We start from the raw sequence: 17,761 nt of genomic DNA on the forward strand, positions 1-17,761 counted from the left end.
GTGGAGTCGCGCTCTCTTTGACCACTGAGATAGACAGAGGGAGGATGTTGAGTTATGAGTGCTTTGATAAGTAAGCAGAACATGCTCTTAGATGAGCTATTAGAACAGAGGGTAGTCAAATGGAAAGAGTGTTACGTTGCAAAATACACATTTCTTTTGCCTAATAGGAGAAAAAAAATGACACCCTTACACCACAAACAACGAGGAGATGCGTAGATGCGTCTTAAACTGAAATTACATGTTATATTGCAGAGATGATAAAACCATTCACAAACACATCACCTATTAGAATTAACAAATAAAAAAAAAAATGTTGAAGAGTTTGGCATTTGATCCAGCATTTTAAGATCCTTGGTACAATCCAGGCTTCAATAGCTTTTACAGATTTTCTTCTGAAGACGTAACAGTGTGGCACAATAAATAACCATACAACATCATTATGCATCAATAAATGCCAAGTAAAAGGGACATTTCCTTCTTCACATTTGATCTGGTCCCATTCACGATATAGTATCTCAGAATGACTGTCCCATTGCTTTGGGAAATGGTACATGTATCAGTTAACTGTGCAGGCCTATTGTAAATATTTCAGGTTCATATCATGCTGCAAAATAAATACTCTAATATTTATGACCACTAGCACAAGGAAGAAGTACAAAATATCTATCAGAATCATATACTTGTACAAAGAGAAATAAACAGTGACTACATCCAATAACAGTTGTGGTGAAAGTTAAGATGACAGTAATTATACAAACACATTTATTTTTACATTGGAAACACATTAACATTTTATCATCACACTATTTCCAATCGCCCTGCATTATCCTGATATTTTCATCACATTGTCCAGGAGATGGGATTTAAAAAATAAAAATAAAATAAAAAATACTAAGGAGACACATTGAAAACCCTGTTTGTACCAGGCATTTAAAACAACCCTGTAGTTGAAGAGACCCTGATCATTTCTTTACTACCGCTTTCCTGTTTCAAAACTAAAACTTCCATAAGTGGATCTAGATACACTAGTTTTCATAGCCTCATGTCTCTGCAGTCATAGCAATAATGACTCAATCAGTCTGATCTAAGTTTAATGTAACTATGTTACTCTCATTTGAACAACTTCCAAAGTCATCTCTATCATCGCACAGTGGTGGGACTAAGCAATTCTAACTTTTTTAAAATGAAGACAGGTAACTAGCAAAAAGAATATTTAAATAATATTCAGCTATACAGTATATGTGAAACTCATCCTAACTGATACACTAATGGTGACCCATAGACCTCGCACACATAACCTGAGTCAGTCTGCTCTCCACATCTCCGTTCTCTAGCTCTATTCACAGCTCACTGTCGACCGATCCCTTAGTCACTGCTGATCTTAAGATCCTATTTGATACTTCAAAAGTTCACTCCTACTGGAGCCTGTGAAGCACAGAAGTCCCCTGCTTTGCCCGAACGATCTCCCAAGCCACAGTGGTATGTGTGCCCCCTCATCCACATCGAGACTCCCTAACCTCGTAGACTTAAGTGCTTCACCAGTTAATGAGTAATATGTTCCTGTATGAAGTCAATGACGAAAAACCATGCATTGCCAGTATTACGGCAGACCTTAAAGGGTGGAGGACTGCCACATAAAAATCATAGGACAAGCACTTGATATAAAATTATGAGTTTGACATAGTCATTCCTATCCTTATTCCTTGTTGGTTCCAGTAGTCTTGTCCAAAATTCTGTTTAAATGTATGAAATGTCTATTCACTAAGCAACTTTATATGTATAGACCTAATTAAATTAGTTGAATTGGCATCATTTTATAGCGAGTTAGTATAGGGTTGAATATCAAGAAACACAAAAAAATGTTTGACGTTACCCAGACTTTTCATATTGTTTATATCTGACTAATCTTACAATACACATTGCACCACAATATGCAATACGAGACAGGCAGGTGTTTTTTTATAGTTAAAAAGATGCTTTCTGAAAACAAAGTTCCTTTTTCACATATTGATCTAAATGTTTTGTTTTGCAATGAAAATCGGGAGTATTATGTACAGTATTATGAAGCGGTTTAGTCCCCACTTAAATGAGGGACTTTGATTAAGGCTCAGAAGGCATAGTTTGCAATGAAATTCAGTGCATAAAAAGTTGTAGAAAAAAAATATTTATCTTAGGTAGGTTATAATTTTTACAGCAGTTATTCACATGCAAAGCTTATTGTGCATACTTTAAGATGCATAACGTCAGCCACTCACTAGGTGCTTGGGCGAGGTAAATGGTGAAAAGTGTAAGGAGTCAGCCAGGCATATGTGTATAAATAACTGTAAAATGTATAACCATAACAAAAGATACTGTGCCAATTGTTTTTCTCAATTTTTACTACATTTCCCAATCTGTAGTTGGATCTAGACTCATAACAAAGCTAATCTCCATAAAATCAAACACAGAACTATCACACCATTAAACATCATGCGAGGAAATCACATGCTCATTGCTCACTGTTCAGATGATTGCTTTGATATGACATGTTGTTCTTTGTACAAAAACTAACAGATCATTTTTGAGTCAAGAAGAAGAAGAATTAGTGTATTGATGTAACACGAAAAGTCTGGGCAATATCAACATGTGTGTGGCTGTGTGCCATTATGGTGCAATTATGTAAATCTGGTTTAATGTTTATATGTTGAACATACACCCTCACAAAGTGCTTTTCATTGCCAGAAGACTATATTTTTCTTAACCTCTGTTGATTAGTGCTCGATATGTTCTTGAAATCTATAAGCATCTAGACAACAGTCTCCTACAAAAACCTCATCTCGTCAGCATGATTCTCAGTAAAATACCAAACAACATTTTAGTACCTCCATGTATGGTTCATGTCCTGGTTTTGAGTAAATCTCAGTCTTGTGGTGATGCAATCCTATGGGCATGAGCAATGGACCAATGACAGGAGGGCCTCCCATCAGCAGTCCTACCCCCTGTGTGGTGCAGTCGTGTGGGGTCAAGGTCAGCATAGGGGTGGGGGGGTCATGAAGTGAAGTAGGAGCTCTGCATGGAGTAGAGGCGATCTATTGGGTTTCCCACGCGGCCTGTCAACAAGCCCCCATCAGCTGTTGCTAGGAGACAGTCACCGAGTTGGCTGAGGCTTCCGTCGCTGTCCAGGTCATGAAACACCGTTTCTGAGTCTAAGGAAACAGATCGCCAGGAAGTGATGATGACCAGCAGAACATGTCACTTATAGGAGAATAGGAAAAAACTGCACTGTGTTTACTTAAATCAAGCAAAACCCAGATGGCCATTAATAAGCTCATAGCACATACAATGCCCTCCAGAATGATAAACAACCCTGGTAAATTGGACTAAAAATCATGTTTGGGTGATTTATTGTAATCTTTCAATGAAAACAATATTTCTCAGAATAAATTTGCTTCCTTTCAATATCTTTCAGTATCTTTCCTCACTGTTTGTCCTCACAATAAATCACCAAAAGAGGACTTTATATTCTTATTTTTAGTCAACTTTACCAGGGGTGCCGATGATTCTGGAGGGCACTGTAGGTAGAGGGTAGGTAAAGATGTAGTCACTGGGTCATCTGGAGTACCCTGGAAATCCAGAGTTCTCGCGAGAACACAATTTGAATTGTGTCTGCAAGATACTCTGGCCACGAGCAATGATGCACGTTACGTTTACCCCAACCATCGGGGGTAACAATCAAATCGATGTATCTGATCTAGGTGGGCCAAAGGCGAGCTAAACTGATGACGACAACGCGGCATCGTTCAAACTCAGTACACATTGGTCGTAAGTGTTATCCAATTGCGTGCTGTGAGATTTTCAAATGCATGCTTGGTTCCTCCCCTCGAGTTGGGCCATTACATTATTCGTGGCCAGACCTTTAATCTGGAAGATTCCAGGGTCTGGTTTTACAACCAGGCTACATCTGGAGTGCTCTGAGCTCATCTTACCATAAGAGTGCATCTGCTCTGGTCCCAGTTGAGGAGGGGTGAGTCCGTGGCGAAACTGCTCACCCCCGTAGATGTTCGGGTCGAGTGCTAAGAGCTGCTGCCGATGCATTGCAGGATACGCGAGCAGTCCGTCCAGACCATGACCACTGGAGCCATCTGTTGAAAAAAAAACATTAATTACTGTTTCTATCATCATAATTTCATCAATTTTTTGAAAGGATTTCATCAATTAAAAAAAAGAAAGAAAAAAATCACCGCCACCGTATAGGTGAATGGGACCTGTTTGTTTTGGCTTTTATCATCATTATTATCTTAGCTTGTGAACGATGACTAAACGTGTGGTCCAGTCGAGCTAGACGAGTCTGCTGCCTCACCCTCGCTGTCGTCATTGCTCTGCTGGCCTCCCCGACTGGGCCCTCTCCTGCTCCCCCTCAGCTGCTCCTGCTCCTGCTGCTGCTGCTGCTGCTGCTGCTGCTGCCGCCGGGCGATCTTCTTCATCTGGAGCACAACGAGCCCGATGACTGACACTCACATTCGTGCCCATTTACTTCAGTGTGACTTAATGTTTTTTTAAGGAATGGACACTGGGGTCAAAGGGCAATGTAGTATAATGCAAGTACGTTCTTTGACACTGCTATTGATGAGTGAGCAGAGTAACTCAGTATACTTTAAAAAAAAAAAAAAAAATCAAGACTCTGGTATAGAAAGCTAGGGGTGAAGATGACGAGAAGTAACCTTAGAGACATACCAAGGCCAAGTCAGTGTGAATGCAGGACACTATATTTGGGTGTTGTTGTGTGTGGTGCACAGCTGAGAAACTGACCTTTGCCCTCTGGTTCTGGAACCACACCTGCACCACTCGCACCGTCAGGCCCGTCTCAGCCGCCAGCGACTCCCTCACCTACACAGACGGAAGAAGTAGCACCTCCATTTGAAATCCATAAGCCCTGTCTAGGATCTTTGCAAGATGTCTTTGCTGAAATTAGTGTATAAGAGTGTCTCCCCAAATTGTCAGCACAGAATTGTTATCTCGAGCAGAAATAATTTTCAATATCAACGTCCAGTGTTCATTTCACACTTTTTCTGATGCATAAAAACATGACTTTCCCTGAATGGTAGAACGCATTTCCCCCAGCTTTGAGTTAAAGTTTCAATACACCATACCCCAGCCAGCTCACCTTCCGGCAAGGTTTTGAGGACACTTCGAATGAGGCCTTGAAAGCCCGGCGCTGCTGGGTGGTCAGGATGGTGCGCGGTCGCTTCGAGCGCTTGTGGTCCTTGCTGTCATCGCCTCCCTTCCCCACCAGCGAGCTGCCGCCTCCATCCTCATCCTCACTCTTCACTGTGAAGTCACAGAAACAGTATGTTTACATCAGTTATTTATAGTCTATTTACTATTTACAGTTGACTGATGTCCAGTTATTACCAGTTTACTATATTTACTTATATTTACTAGGGACAAGTGTTGTGAATTAGCGTCAGCTAAAACACTATGATGCATGCATCAGATAACTTTTCAAGCTTGTCTATGTTTTTGTGTCTGTCCCTATCTAAATAAACCTTAATAATAATAATAATAATGATAATGATAATATATTTGTACAGTCTCAGGTAGCTATAGCTCAGGTACTTCTCATGAATAGTCTCAGGTACTGTAGCTAGGTACTTCTCATGAATAGTCTCAGGTGACTACTTCATGGTGCTCTAATGTCTGACAAAGTCACACTATGGCACAATAGATTGCTTAAAGGTGTATAGTTTTTATTGTAGCATTCTGCCAGACTTCCCTACCTTTGCCCTATTTGTGGTTAGTCTTTTTAGGGTGTTTAAACTAAACAAATGTCACATAGAATGAAAGAAGGGAAACATGATTTCACTTCACATTATGCTTAAATCCTTTCTCATCCTTTTTTTTAACTAAATAATAATAGTGAAAAACACAAAATAGACTTTTTCATCTAATTTAATATTATAATATTCTTATTTAATATAATTGTCTTATGAATGGACAAATATGACCGGAATTATGATAATATAAAAAATAAAATAAAGAGAACGCACAAAATCATTTTCATTAGATTGACATTTGCATATTTATACGTTCTTATTTCCATATTCCTTTTTGGGGGATATTTCTAACCATGTAATGGCTACACAAATTTATATTGAGTGTAAATATCTTGCTTCAAAAATGTATGATTAACATATTTTAAATATCTGTGACTGAAATGTTTTAATTACACAAGGGAAAGTATTTTTAGAGCAATGAATAATTGATTCTCAATATAAGAGGAGACCTGGAAAACACAATATGTCAGTATTGTTTGTAATAATGTTAACACTTTACAAATATATTAGCCAAACATAGATATGGTTATCAAATTAAACTAGAAATGCAATTCCAAGGAATTACCAGTGCATGAAAATGCAAAAATAGATAGATAATGTAGATATGGTTACTAAGGTGTATCTAGGGTAACCATGGTTGTTGCATAGTTTACAGAGAGTTGACAGTTTGAAGCTGAAACATTCCAGTTCTAACTTAACTAATGATTTCTATTAATGCTAAAATGTTAACTATGGTAACAATGATAACCAGGTTGATTGGTTAACTTAGCTACTGATTTCTTGCAGTTATGGTAAAAATGTTAACGATGCTCACAGTGCTAACCAGGTTGATTAGCTAACTTAGCTAATTATTTCTAGAAGTTATGCTAAAAATGCTAACTATGGTAACAATGCTAACTTTACTAACAATGCTAACCAGGCTGATTAGCTAACTTAACTGATGATTTCTAACTATAATGCTAAACATGCTAACTATGCTAACAATGTTAAAATTGCTAACAATGCTAACCAGGTTGATTAGCTAACTTAGTTGATGATTTTTTGCAGTTATGTTAAAAATGCTACCTATGCTAACTATGCTAACCATGCTAACTAGCTAACTTGCTAGTGAGGACTTTTATTTTGAAACATGTGTTGCAAGGGTATCCATTGTGGCCACTATCAGGAAACAAGAAGTTACTGCAGTATAATCATGTTGGTTGCTATGGAAACGGTCATAAAAGCTTAATTTTAATGGTTGCTATGTTGGTTGCTAGGTACATGGAGGTTTCATGTAGTTGACTGGAGGCATAGTGGATGATAACTGACAGTTGGAATGGTTGAACAGTTCAATAGTTGAGTAGTTTCAATGGTTAAATGATTTAATAGTGTATTATTGCAGTGAGGACTTTTATTTTGAAACAGTTGTGGACAGAGGAAACAGTTAACAGGATATGTAGTCTTCTGAGAGACTGTATGCTTAAAGCCAGAGAAACTGACAGTTGGTGCCCAGGTGGCCGGCCACCTGGCATAAGATTCTAATTGCTGCCGTGATGTCATAATGAGCAATGTTAAGTCTATGGGGGAAATTTTAATAGTTTTTAACTAATAGTTTAAAAAGTATAAAAGTTACAAAGTTGAAAAATACAAAGCACACATCGCATAAGTAAGACCTATGCGACATAGTTTGAATGGAGTTTCTACGTTAAGCGGTTGAAGCTGAATTGCGTGCGTTAGAAGAAGAACTAGAAATGCAATTCCAAGGAATTACCAGTGCATGAAAATGCAGAAATAGATAGATAATGTAGATATGGTTACTAAGGTGTAGCTAGGGTAAACATGGTGGTTGCATAGTTTACAGAGAGTTGATAGTGTGAAGGTAGACTGTTTAAAGATGAGACATTCCAGTTCTAACTTAACTAATGATTTCTATTCATGTAAAATGTTGATTAGCTAACTTAGCTAATGATTTCTAGCAGTTACGCTAAAAATGCTAATTATGCTAGCAATGCTAACTTTACTAACAATGCTAACCAGGTTGATTAGCTAACTTAACCAATGATTTCTAGCATTGATTAGGTTGATTAGCTAACTTAGTTGATTATTTTTTGCAGTTATGCTAAAAATGCTAACTATGCTAACAATGCTAACTATGCTAACCATGCTAACTAGCTAACTTGCTAGTGAGGACTTTTATTTTGAAACATTTGTTGCTAGGGCATCCATGGTGGCCACTATCAGGAAACAAGAAGTTACTGCAGTATAATCATGTTAGTTGCTATGGAAACGGTCATAAACGCTTAATTTTAATGGTTGCTATGTTGGTTGCTAGGTACATGGAGGTTTCATGTAGTTGACTGGAGGCATAGTGGATGATAACTGACAGTTGGAATGGTTGAACAGTTCAATAGTTGAGTAGTTTCAATGGTTAAATGATTTAATAGTGTATTATTGCAGTGAGGACTTTTATTTTGAAACAGTTGTGGACAGAGGAAACAGTTAACAGGATATGTAGTCTTCTGAGAGACTGTATGCTTAAAGCCAGAGAAACTGACAGTTGGTGCCCAGGTGGCCGGCCACCTGGCCTAAGATTCTAATTGCTGCCGTGATGTCATAATGAGCAATGTTAAGTCTATGGGGGAAATTGTAATAGTTTTTAACTAATAGTTTAAAAAGTATAAAAGTTACAAAGTTGAAAAATACAAAGCAGGCATGGCATAAGCAAGACCTACGCAACAACGTTTGAATGAAGTTTCTACGTTAAACGGTTGAAGCTGAATTGGCTGCGTTAGAAGAAGAAGTTTAATAACTAGAAATGCAATTCCAAGGAATTACCAGTGCATGAAAATGCAAAAATAGATAGATAATGTAGATATGGTTACTAAGGTGTAGCTAGGGTAAACATGGTGGTTGCATAGTTTACAGAGAGTTGATAGTGTGAAGGTAGACGTTTTAAAGATGAAACGTTCCAGTTCTAACTTAAGTAATGATTTCTATTCATGTTAAAATGTTGATTAGCTAACTTAGCTAATGATTTCTAGCAGTTACGCTAAAAATGCTTATTATGCTAGCAATGCAAACTTTACTAACAATGCTAACCAGGTTGATTAGCTAACTTAACCGATGATTTCTAGCAGTAATGCTAAAAATGCTAACTATGCTAACAATGTTAAATTTGCTAACAATGCTAACCAGGTTGATTAGCTAACTTAGTTGATGATTTTTTGCAGTTATACTAAAAATGTTAACTATGCTAACAATGCTAACCATGCTAACTAGCTAACTTGCTAGTGAGGACTTTTATTTTGAAACATTTGTTGCTAGGGTATCCATGGTGGCCACTATCAGGAAACAAGAAGTTACTGCAGTATAATCATGTTGGTTGCTATGGAAACAGTCATAAACACTTAATTTTAATGGTTGCTATGTTGGTTGCTAGGTACATGGAGGTTTCATGTAGTTGACTGGAGGCATAGTGGATGATAACTGACAGTTGGAATGGTTGAACAGTTCAATAGTTGAGTAGTTTCAATGGTTAAATGATTTAATAGTGTATTATTGCAGTGAGGACCTTTATTTTGAAACAGTTGTGGACAGAGGACGTAGTGAAACAGGATCTGTAGTCTTAATGAGATTGTATGCTTAAAGCCTAAGACAGAAGGTGCCTCTCATATAGCGTTTACGCGTCCTCTCTCGCTCCTCACTGATCTACATAAAGAATGATGGAGCGGCAACAATGGGATAGTCTAGCCCTTCTTCTATCTTTCTTTATGTAGATCATTGAGGATCGAGGAGCGAGGGAGGACATATAAACGCTGCTTGAGAGGGACCCACAGTAAATACTTTAAAAGTTGTATGTAGATAGTCTAATTAATGTTGATAGACAGAATGTTTAATGGATGTTGATAGGCAGATTGTTTAATAGATATTGATTGACAGTTTAATGGGTGGATGAGTGAATGGTCTGAAGAAGATGAATGGATAGAAGGTTGGATGGAATGTGCCTTATATTCTTGTTAAGAGAGACACTGATACAGCTCTCTGAGAGTAGTTGACACAGGTGTAATCAATTTAACTGGCTAGTCTTGGCCAGAGTAGCCTACTCTTAAAGCCTGAGACAGAGTAAATAATTTAAAAGTTGAATGTAGATAGTCTAATTAATGTAGATAGACAGAGAGTTTCATGGATGTTGATAGACAGATTGTTTAATAGATGTTGATAGACAGTTTAATGGGTGGATGAGTGAATGGTCTGAAGAAGATGAATGGATAGAATGTTGGATGGAATGTGCCTTATATTCTTGTAGAATGGAGAGACACAGCTCTCTACTGAGAGTAGTGGATACAGATACAGGTGTAATCAATTTAACTGGCTATTCAGCCTGAGACAGAGTAGATTGTTTAAAAGTTGAATGTAGAGCGTCTAATTGATGTTGATAGGCAGACTGTTTAGAATGGGTGGATGAGTGAATGGTTTGAAGAAGATGAATGGATATAAAGTTGAATGGAATTAGGAGGACTTATTTTGATACTGTTGTGCGCAGAGGATACAGGGGAACAGAACAGAAGTCTTCAGAGAGATTGTAAAGCCTGAGAGAAACTGACAGTTGGTGCCCAGGTGGCTGACCAGCTGGGGTAACATTCTAATTGCTGCCGTGATGTCATAATGAGCCATGTTAAGTCTATGGGGGAAATTGTAATAGTTTTTAACTAATAGTTTAAAAAGTATAAAAGTTACAAAGTTGAAAAATACAAAGCCCACATCGCGTAAGTAAGACCTACGCGTCAAAATTTGAATGGAGTTTCTACGTTAAGCGGTTGAAGCTGAATTGCGTGCGTTAGAAGAAGAAGAAGAAGAAGAAGAAGAAGACCGAGGAAGAACAGTACAGTGCATTTTCATGCACTGTAATTATGATAACACCAGAGTTGACAAACATACCAGCTGGTGGTCTTGTTGATATTATTTAATTACATTTCTTGTGACATTAAACAAACAACAGTGACATTAAGCAAACAACAGTGACATTAAGCAAACAACAGTGCAAGGTTAGCTTGCGACTCACAGTTTAAGACTGTTGACCTCCCTAAACTAATCCATGTTATTATGGCAATGCTTTCATTTCCAAGAGTATTGTAAAGACTGTGGTAGTGTTATTCTAGGTAAATGCTGCACTCTTGAAACGAATGTGTTGAAAACAACTTGCATTGTTTTTAAACACATTTCTGTGTCCAGATAGGGACAATACAGTTTGTGTTGTTTCCTTTTTTATTTGTTACACAATATGTGTCGAAAATAAAACTACTTGCATTGTTTTTTCACACATCTCTGTGTCAAAAGGCCAGCACATTTGTTAAGAGTGTGGTAAAATTCTTATTAAGTGTGTGTTACCAGAATCGGTGGGGGCTGGGCTGATGGCGGCCAGCATCTCCCTCTCCTTCTCGTAGTCGATGCGGCAGAGTAGCTGGCCCTCCTTCAGCACGAACTCGTCGCCGCGCTGCAGCCGACGCTCGCACTCGCAGCAGCTGAAGCAGCCCAGGTGGTACACCTGGCCCAGCACACGCATGATCAGCTCCGAGCGCCCGATGGCCTGCATACACGCGCTGCACTTCCGCACAAACAACCTGATACACACACACACACATGCACATAAACACACACAAAGACACGCACGCACACATGAACACAAACACAAACACGTACATTATCAACAACAAATTAATTTAAGTTTAACAGTTTATGTTAATTAATTGTGAATTCACATTCAGAGGTGTTGTATAGTTTCATGAAAAAAAATATTTTAGATATTATAGATATTATATATTTTTTTCAAAAAAACTTCAACTTGATACCACTCACTGAACACTAAAAGTCATGACTGGGCAGGTGAAGATGTAAGAAATGAATAAGAAAAAAGGCTAATTTCAGCACATTTTAAAAAAACATACACTGTATATATATAGCAATCTAATAGAACTCCCCCAATATTCCAGTTTCCCATCTGAAACAGATGCAGTTTGTTATGGAAAACACTGGGTGGCAGTAGTTGCCTTTTCCACGGTGATGTGGCTCAACAACAGTCACAACATTGGCAGCAAAGCTGCAGATCATCACACTGAGCACATTAATCAATCAGCGCTTCCTTTTGTTCCTTTCTGAATTACACCGGCTCAGAAGATGCACAGGATTTCTGTGAATTAAATGGCAGACACCCTGTAATCCTCTCACTCAGTTTGAAACTGCCTTTCTCCTTTCCCCTCCTGGTCTTTGCCCCTGACTTCCTCGTTTTCTCTCAAGTGTCGCTCATGCCACGGTGGCGGACCCTTACAAATTCCCCCTTAACTATAACAACTCTGCGCCATTACAGTTCTTTGTCAGAGGCGCGGATCTCTAGCTGCTAAAGTCTCCTTAAACCCCTGTGTTCTTTCTCCGATATCTCCCCTCCCTCTCTCCCCTGCTCTGCATGTTCATGCCAGGATTCTCTGTTCTCTCTCTGTCTCCCTCGGCAGCCCTCCCTCTCTCCGCTCAGTGAAACTAATAAAGACAGGATTAATTAGATTGTTGTTTAAACAGTGCGATGCCCAGACAGCCGCTGTAAACTCATAACCGAGGATTGCGGGTAGCATGGGGTTAATCTCTCCCCCCTTCTCGTTTTCACACACTCAAACAAACACACACATACACAAGCGAAGCCAGTCACACCACACCAGTGCTCAACAGACACACACTCATCACATCAGAGCCGTGCGGCCTATCACTCACACAGATGTATCCTGACAGGTACCTATAGGGCTGTCTGTTGCAGGCCGATCATATGGCGCCATATGTGATATAAGTCATGCCTGTCTGTAATATACAAATGTCACTCTACATGTGTCCGTATGACTATAACTGTTGAGAGTGATATGAACAACATATGGTTAGAATAATAGTAGTGTTATATTATATGTATATATAAAATAACAAAAAAAAACTTTTCTTTTACTAAAACACTGTTGTTTTAGCTTTACATAAATGTGCGTGCCTATGCCTATACAGAACGATGGCAAAATCACTGATTTGTTGACCTGAGAGACCTGCATGATGCTGACAAATGCATGACAAACAAATGAATGTTAGAGGAGGAGACACAACCTCATGGAAGAGGAAGTAGGAGGAACACCACCATTGTTATGCAGTGAGCTATAATCACCAAAAATCACCATCATACTGTACAGTGGAGGAGGGAGAATAGGGAATGTAGCTCTGCATGATTTCATGAGTAATGTTATTAATGGCAGAATGACTTTACTTTGAAAACGAAATCTTTTTTTGTATCAGTCTGTCTGCTAAGTTAGTTTTAACTAACTGTTTATAGCTTGTATATACTTCAATATAAAAGCTAGAAGCCGTGTGTTGATGTATGGCAGTATGATGCTTTAGGGAGGGAGGGAGGGAGGGAGGGAGGAAGAGCAGAGGGACTGGAGGAGTGTTGACCGTCCCTGACGGGCCGAGAGGAAGGTGTTGCTCCCTAAATCTGAATCAGAATCAGCTTTACTGGCAAGGGTTGCGTAAACAAACAAGGAATTTGACTCCGGTTAATCTTTGCCCTCAAGTACAACACTCAACAATAACATAGAAAAAACGTAAGAACAGAATAAGGGCAGTAAGGCTATGTATACGAATAAGAATACATACAGTATGCACATTTACAAATAAATAGATGTTATGGGTGGGATACGGTAATGCAATTGTCCGGAGGGGGAATGCGGCCTTGTTGTCCCTGTCAAGGTCTGCTGGGGCGAGATGCCGCCAGGTTCGCCCGTTAAAGACGTCTGATCTGCACCGATGAGATGATCCTGTCCGAAATGCAGCTGCTGCGGCTAATCTGCCTCCATCCTCAAGTCTGCCAAAGCACCCACTTCCCCAAATCACCCTCTTTACCAGAAACAAAAAAAAAAAACCCTCACCAAAAACCCTCACACTCTGTCTCTCCAAGACAATTGGTCACAGACGCATGGGAGACACCACTTAAGCCACTTAATCACTATGACTGGGCCCATCAACAGGGAAAGACTCCCTCAAATAAAGCATTCAGAAACAGATGAAAAAAAAAGATGAAACAATTTACACACACTCCCACAGATCCACAGTTACGCTTAGAAGGATGCAGAGAATTTGTTGAAATGTCACGGAAAAAAACAAAGTAATGTGCTGTAAATGAACAATGGCAAACATGTGTGTGTCCAAGTATTTAGCTAATCCCCGAAATCTCATGAGAAACTAAGAGGGATTATAGATTATTAATTGGGATTAAGGCGCGGAGGGAGAGAGGAATGAATAGAGGCATACTGGGAGGAGGGAATCTGAGAGATTTCGCTTTTAGCTCTCACCTCACCTATACCACTATACGTGCTTCTGAATGGCAATCAGTCTCACAAATATACAGTACAGGTGTCATACTATAAGCAGGCCTGATAGTGCAAGTCTGAATCCTGTGAATGTCCAGGTTCTGTAGCCCTGTGCGTGTACATGGGTCGGATGCTCTGGAAGGATTTGTAGTGCCGGCATGTGTGCATCATCTATTACTTGTATTGTCAACTTGTGGGAGCACACAACAACCTGCAAGTGCGCATATATGATTACGGATATATGTGGGTGGGTGTGTGCAAGAGATTTTTGTGTGTGTGTCTGTTTGTTTGTGTGTGTGTGTGTGCTTGTGTTTGTGTTTGGGCATGTGTTTGAATGCACCGGTGTAAGGGTGTGTGTGTGTGTGTGTGTGTGTGTGTGTTTGTGTGCGTGTGTGTGTGCGTGTGTGTGTGTGTGTGTGTGTGTGTGAACGGATATTGCTGTGAAGCATGGTGGCTCAGAGCCAGGGTTCAGTAATCACATCATCTCCTTTTATTAAATCTCACTGCTCTGCCTCAGCGTTATTAAAATCTCCCAGCATTCTCCTCAATGCTCACTCTCTACGCGCGTCCTCCCCCCGCCCCCCCATCCCTATCCCTCCTCCACCTACCCGTCTGCTCCCCCCACCCCCCACCCCCACACCTTCTCTCCACACCCCACCACACCCCAAACTGTCTCACCTCTCACACACAAATTCATCCTCTGATGCTCGCATAAATTCCACATAGACTCGGGAGGCACGGACAGGTGGCAGCAACACAAGATAATAACAATAATAAAAGACTCAATGGGAGACACGTGCCGATAAACACACACATTTGTCCACCTGCAGTCCTAGAGAGTTTTCTGGGTGATATTTCAGTATCCTGAACCCACTGGGAAAAGAGACTGAAAAATGTAAGAGCAATCAGCATAAGGACGGAGATCACTCTGTCTCCAGTTACGCTAATCAAGACCTGTTTTCAAAAGGTACAGAAAATAGACCGAGCTCAGCACTCTACAACCCTAATCATACTACTACTACTACAACTACTACTACTATACTATACTATATACTATACTCCCTATAGTGGCCAGAATTAAATTCAAGTCTCTTAGTTTAGTTTATAGGTCATTGACTGGATCTGCTCCCTACTTGAATTCAATGGTCAAGGTTTATATTCCCAACCGCCCACTACAGTCTTCTGAGGAGCGTCTGTTGTGTCGACCAGTTATAAACACTGGGGCAAATTCAGGATTTTTCTCATCAGTAGTTCCATGTTGGTGGAATGAGTTGCCCAGTGCTCTTCGTTCCAATAGTAGTTTTGAGTCGTTCAAGAGGAATCTAAAGGCATATTTATTCAATATGCATTTAGTCTATTAATGTTCTTATTGTCAGGTTTGTATGTTTGAGCGTTGTTTTTGTTACTATTAGGCCATTGATTAAATTGATATTGTTTTTATTATTGTTTTTATTCCATAGTTATTGTTATCATATACTGTAATTGATTGAATGACTTTATTGTTTAACTACTATTCTCCTATTTAGTCATTGTTTTATTTTCATTGGATTGCTTATATTGACACTATTTTTTAAGTAGCTATTCTCTTTAGTCGACACTATAGTATGATCAACTGCTAAATTTAATTATTGTGATGTTTTGTTTGTATGTCGCTTTGGACAAAAGCGTCTGCTAAGCACCATAACCAAAGATCCTTCATTACTCCGCCTTAACCCTCTCTGCCATAACCGTAACCATACTACTACTATTACTACTACTACTGATAATAATAATAATATCAAATAATAGTAATACAAGCAATGATGTCTTGATGATAATAATACCACTATAATGACACCATTATAAAACAATCCTTAATGATGATCGTATGATTTACACAACCTATACATATATATCATACATGTCTTTGATCATTTTTATCATTTTTTACAATGTTTGACAATTGTTTTAGACAAATTTGTTTTTTTTCTCCACTCCAAGTGTGAAATACAAAACCGAATAATTAATGAGGATCATTTTAATTACAAGAAATCATAAGATTGGTTAACAATAGGAAATCAGTATCACACCCTCAACTCCACATCAGCTTATGTATTTTCCTCTGCGTACCGAGTCTCTATAACTTAATGTCTATATTCTTGCCATTTCCTTTTAATACATTTTGAATTGAATTTTGGATTGCTAAACTAAATCTAATTGGATTACAAAATGTCTCAACAATATTTCCCAATATTTATTGTTGAGAGTGTTTGCTTTACACCTTCCCTCCTGATTTTTTAACATAGTGCCTAAACATATTGTATTCCACTACAGTATGCCCATAACCATAGTAGCCAGTCTCCAAAACCTATTGCCTAATTATGTTCACCTGGTAGTATGTCTTGCCATTTGTTCACTAGGCTAACCAGCACTAACCCTGTATCCTAACAACAGCAGCAGGAGCAACAGCAGGAGAGAGAGAGAGAGTCATCACACCAAAAGAAAACCTCACTGTGTTGTGCATCATTTGCATCTTCTTACACTCTTTGCCAGCCCACACCATATGACCAATGGTGGCTGTACACAGTATGCTATATACGCACAATGACTAAAGATCTTTATCTGAAACTTACATTATGAGAATGTACAGTATGTTACACTAATAAGTAAGTGATATGTGAAACTTGTAACGTTCTCCCTTGTACACAATGCGCCTTCACTTGTATGTACTGTGTGATCTCTGAGGTTTACAGTGTTGCATGCATCAAACGGCCAAGGCGTTGACCAATCTACAAAAACATTCATTTTGGATGGTGGAGGAGGTAGTGTCTATCATGACGGCAGCACTATCAGTGACGACTGCTTTCATGACGTGCGTGATGAAAAGGCCTTAGAATACATACACCTCAATGCGTGGTACATCAGATATATGATAAACCTGCTGTATAGATAGCACATGTGAGGAGGGTAAATGTAATTGTGTGTGTGTGTGTGTGTGTGTGTGTGTGTGTATCTCTGTGTGTGTGTGTGTGTGTGTGTGTGTGTGTGTGTGTGTGTGTGTGTGTGTGTGTGTGTGTGTGTGTGTGCATGCGCTTGCGCATACGTGTGTGTTTGGATAAAACCTCTAATCCCCAGGCCACCAGAACGCAATATCCTGTCAGCCAGTTTCTCATTTCCTGTCTCTCCTGGTCGGGGAGGTGGGGTGAGCTGGGGTGGGGGGGGCTGGGAGGGGGACAGGGGGACCCGTTACCCGTTGCCCCAGAAACAGAAGATACGGGCAACCTTGTTTGAGAATGGCTGCGACGTTCACTCTATCTCTCTTTCTCTCCCTCTCTCATAGTCAGTCCTCCCCCTCCTATTCTCTCTCTCTCTTGCTCTCTCTCCCTCTCTTTCTTTCTCTCTCTCTCTTTTTTCTGTGATTCTCCTTTTATTATCTCAGATTTAATAAAGCCAAGGCAGGCAGCTTGTTCTGCCATGAAACATTTATTAGCCGTCTGTAATGAAATTGTTGTGGGGGGAAGGCGAGAAGACGGAGCCTCATCAGATGTTATGCAAAACCAGTAGCAATAGCACAATGGGTGAATCCCCTCTCTCTTTTTCTCT

General features: G+C 39.4%; 1 protein-coding gene across 1 annotated transcript in view; it reads right to left on the reverse strand.

The window, feature by feature from the left end:
* Window positions 1–2,821: 2,821 nt before the first annotated feature.
* Window positions 2,822–17,761, reverse strand: part of lmx1al (LIM homeobox transcription factor 1, alpha-like) — a 22,110-nt gene continuing 7,170 nt past the window's right edge. Inside the window, exons 4-9 of the mRNA XM_062532888.1 lie at window positions 11,181–11,413; window positions 5,144–5,307; window positions 4,789–4,866; window positions 4,376–4,463; window positions 3,966–4,121; window positions 2,822–3,185 (exon numbers count right to left, since the gene is read on the reverse strand). Coding sequence (XP_062388872.1) covers window positions 3,028–3,185; window positions 3,966–4,121; window positions 4,376–4,463; window positions 4,789–4,866; window positions 5,144–5,307; window positions 11,181–11,413 — 877 coding nt within the window. The 3' untranslated portion in view covers window positions 2,822–3,027. The remainder of the gene's footprint in view (window positions 3,186–3,965; window positions 4,122–4,375; window positions 4,464–4,788; window positions 4,867–5,143; window positions 5,308–11,180; window positions 11,414–17,761) is intronic.

This window comes from Sardina pilchardus, chromosome 3 (assembly GCF_963854185.1).
Source record: "Sardina pilchardus chromosome 3, fSarPil1.1, whole genome shotgun sequence".
Taxonomy (NCBI): Eukaryota; Metazoa; Chordata; class Actinopteri; order Clupeiformes; family Clupeidae; genus Sardina; species Sardina pilchardus.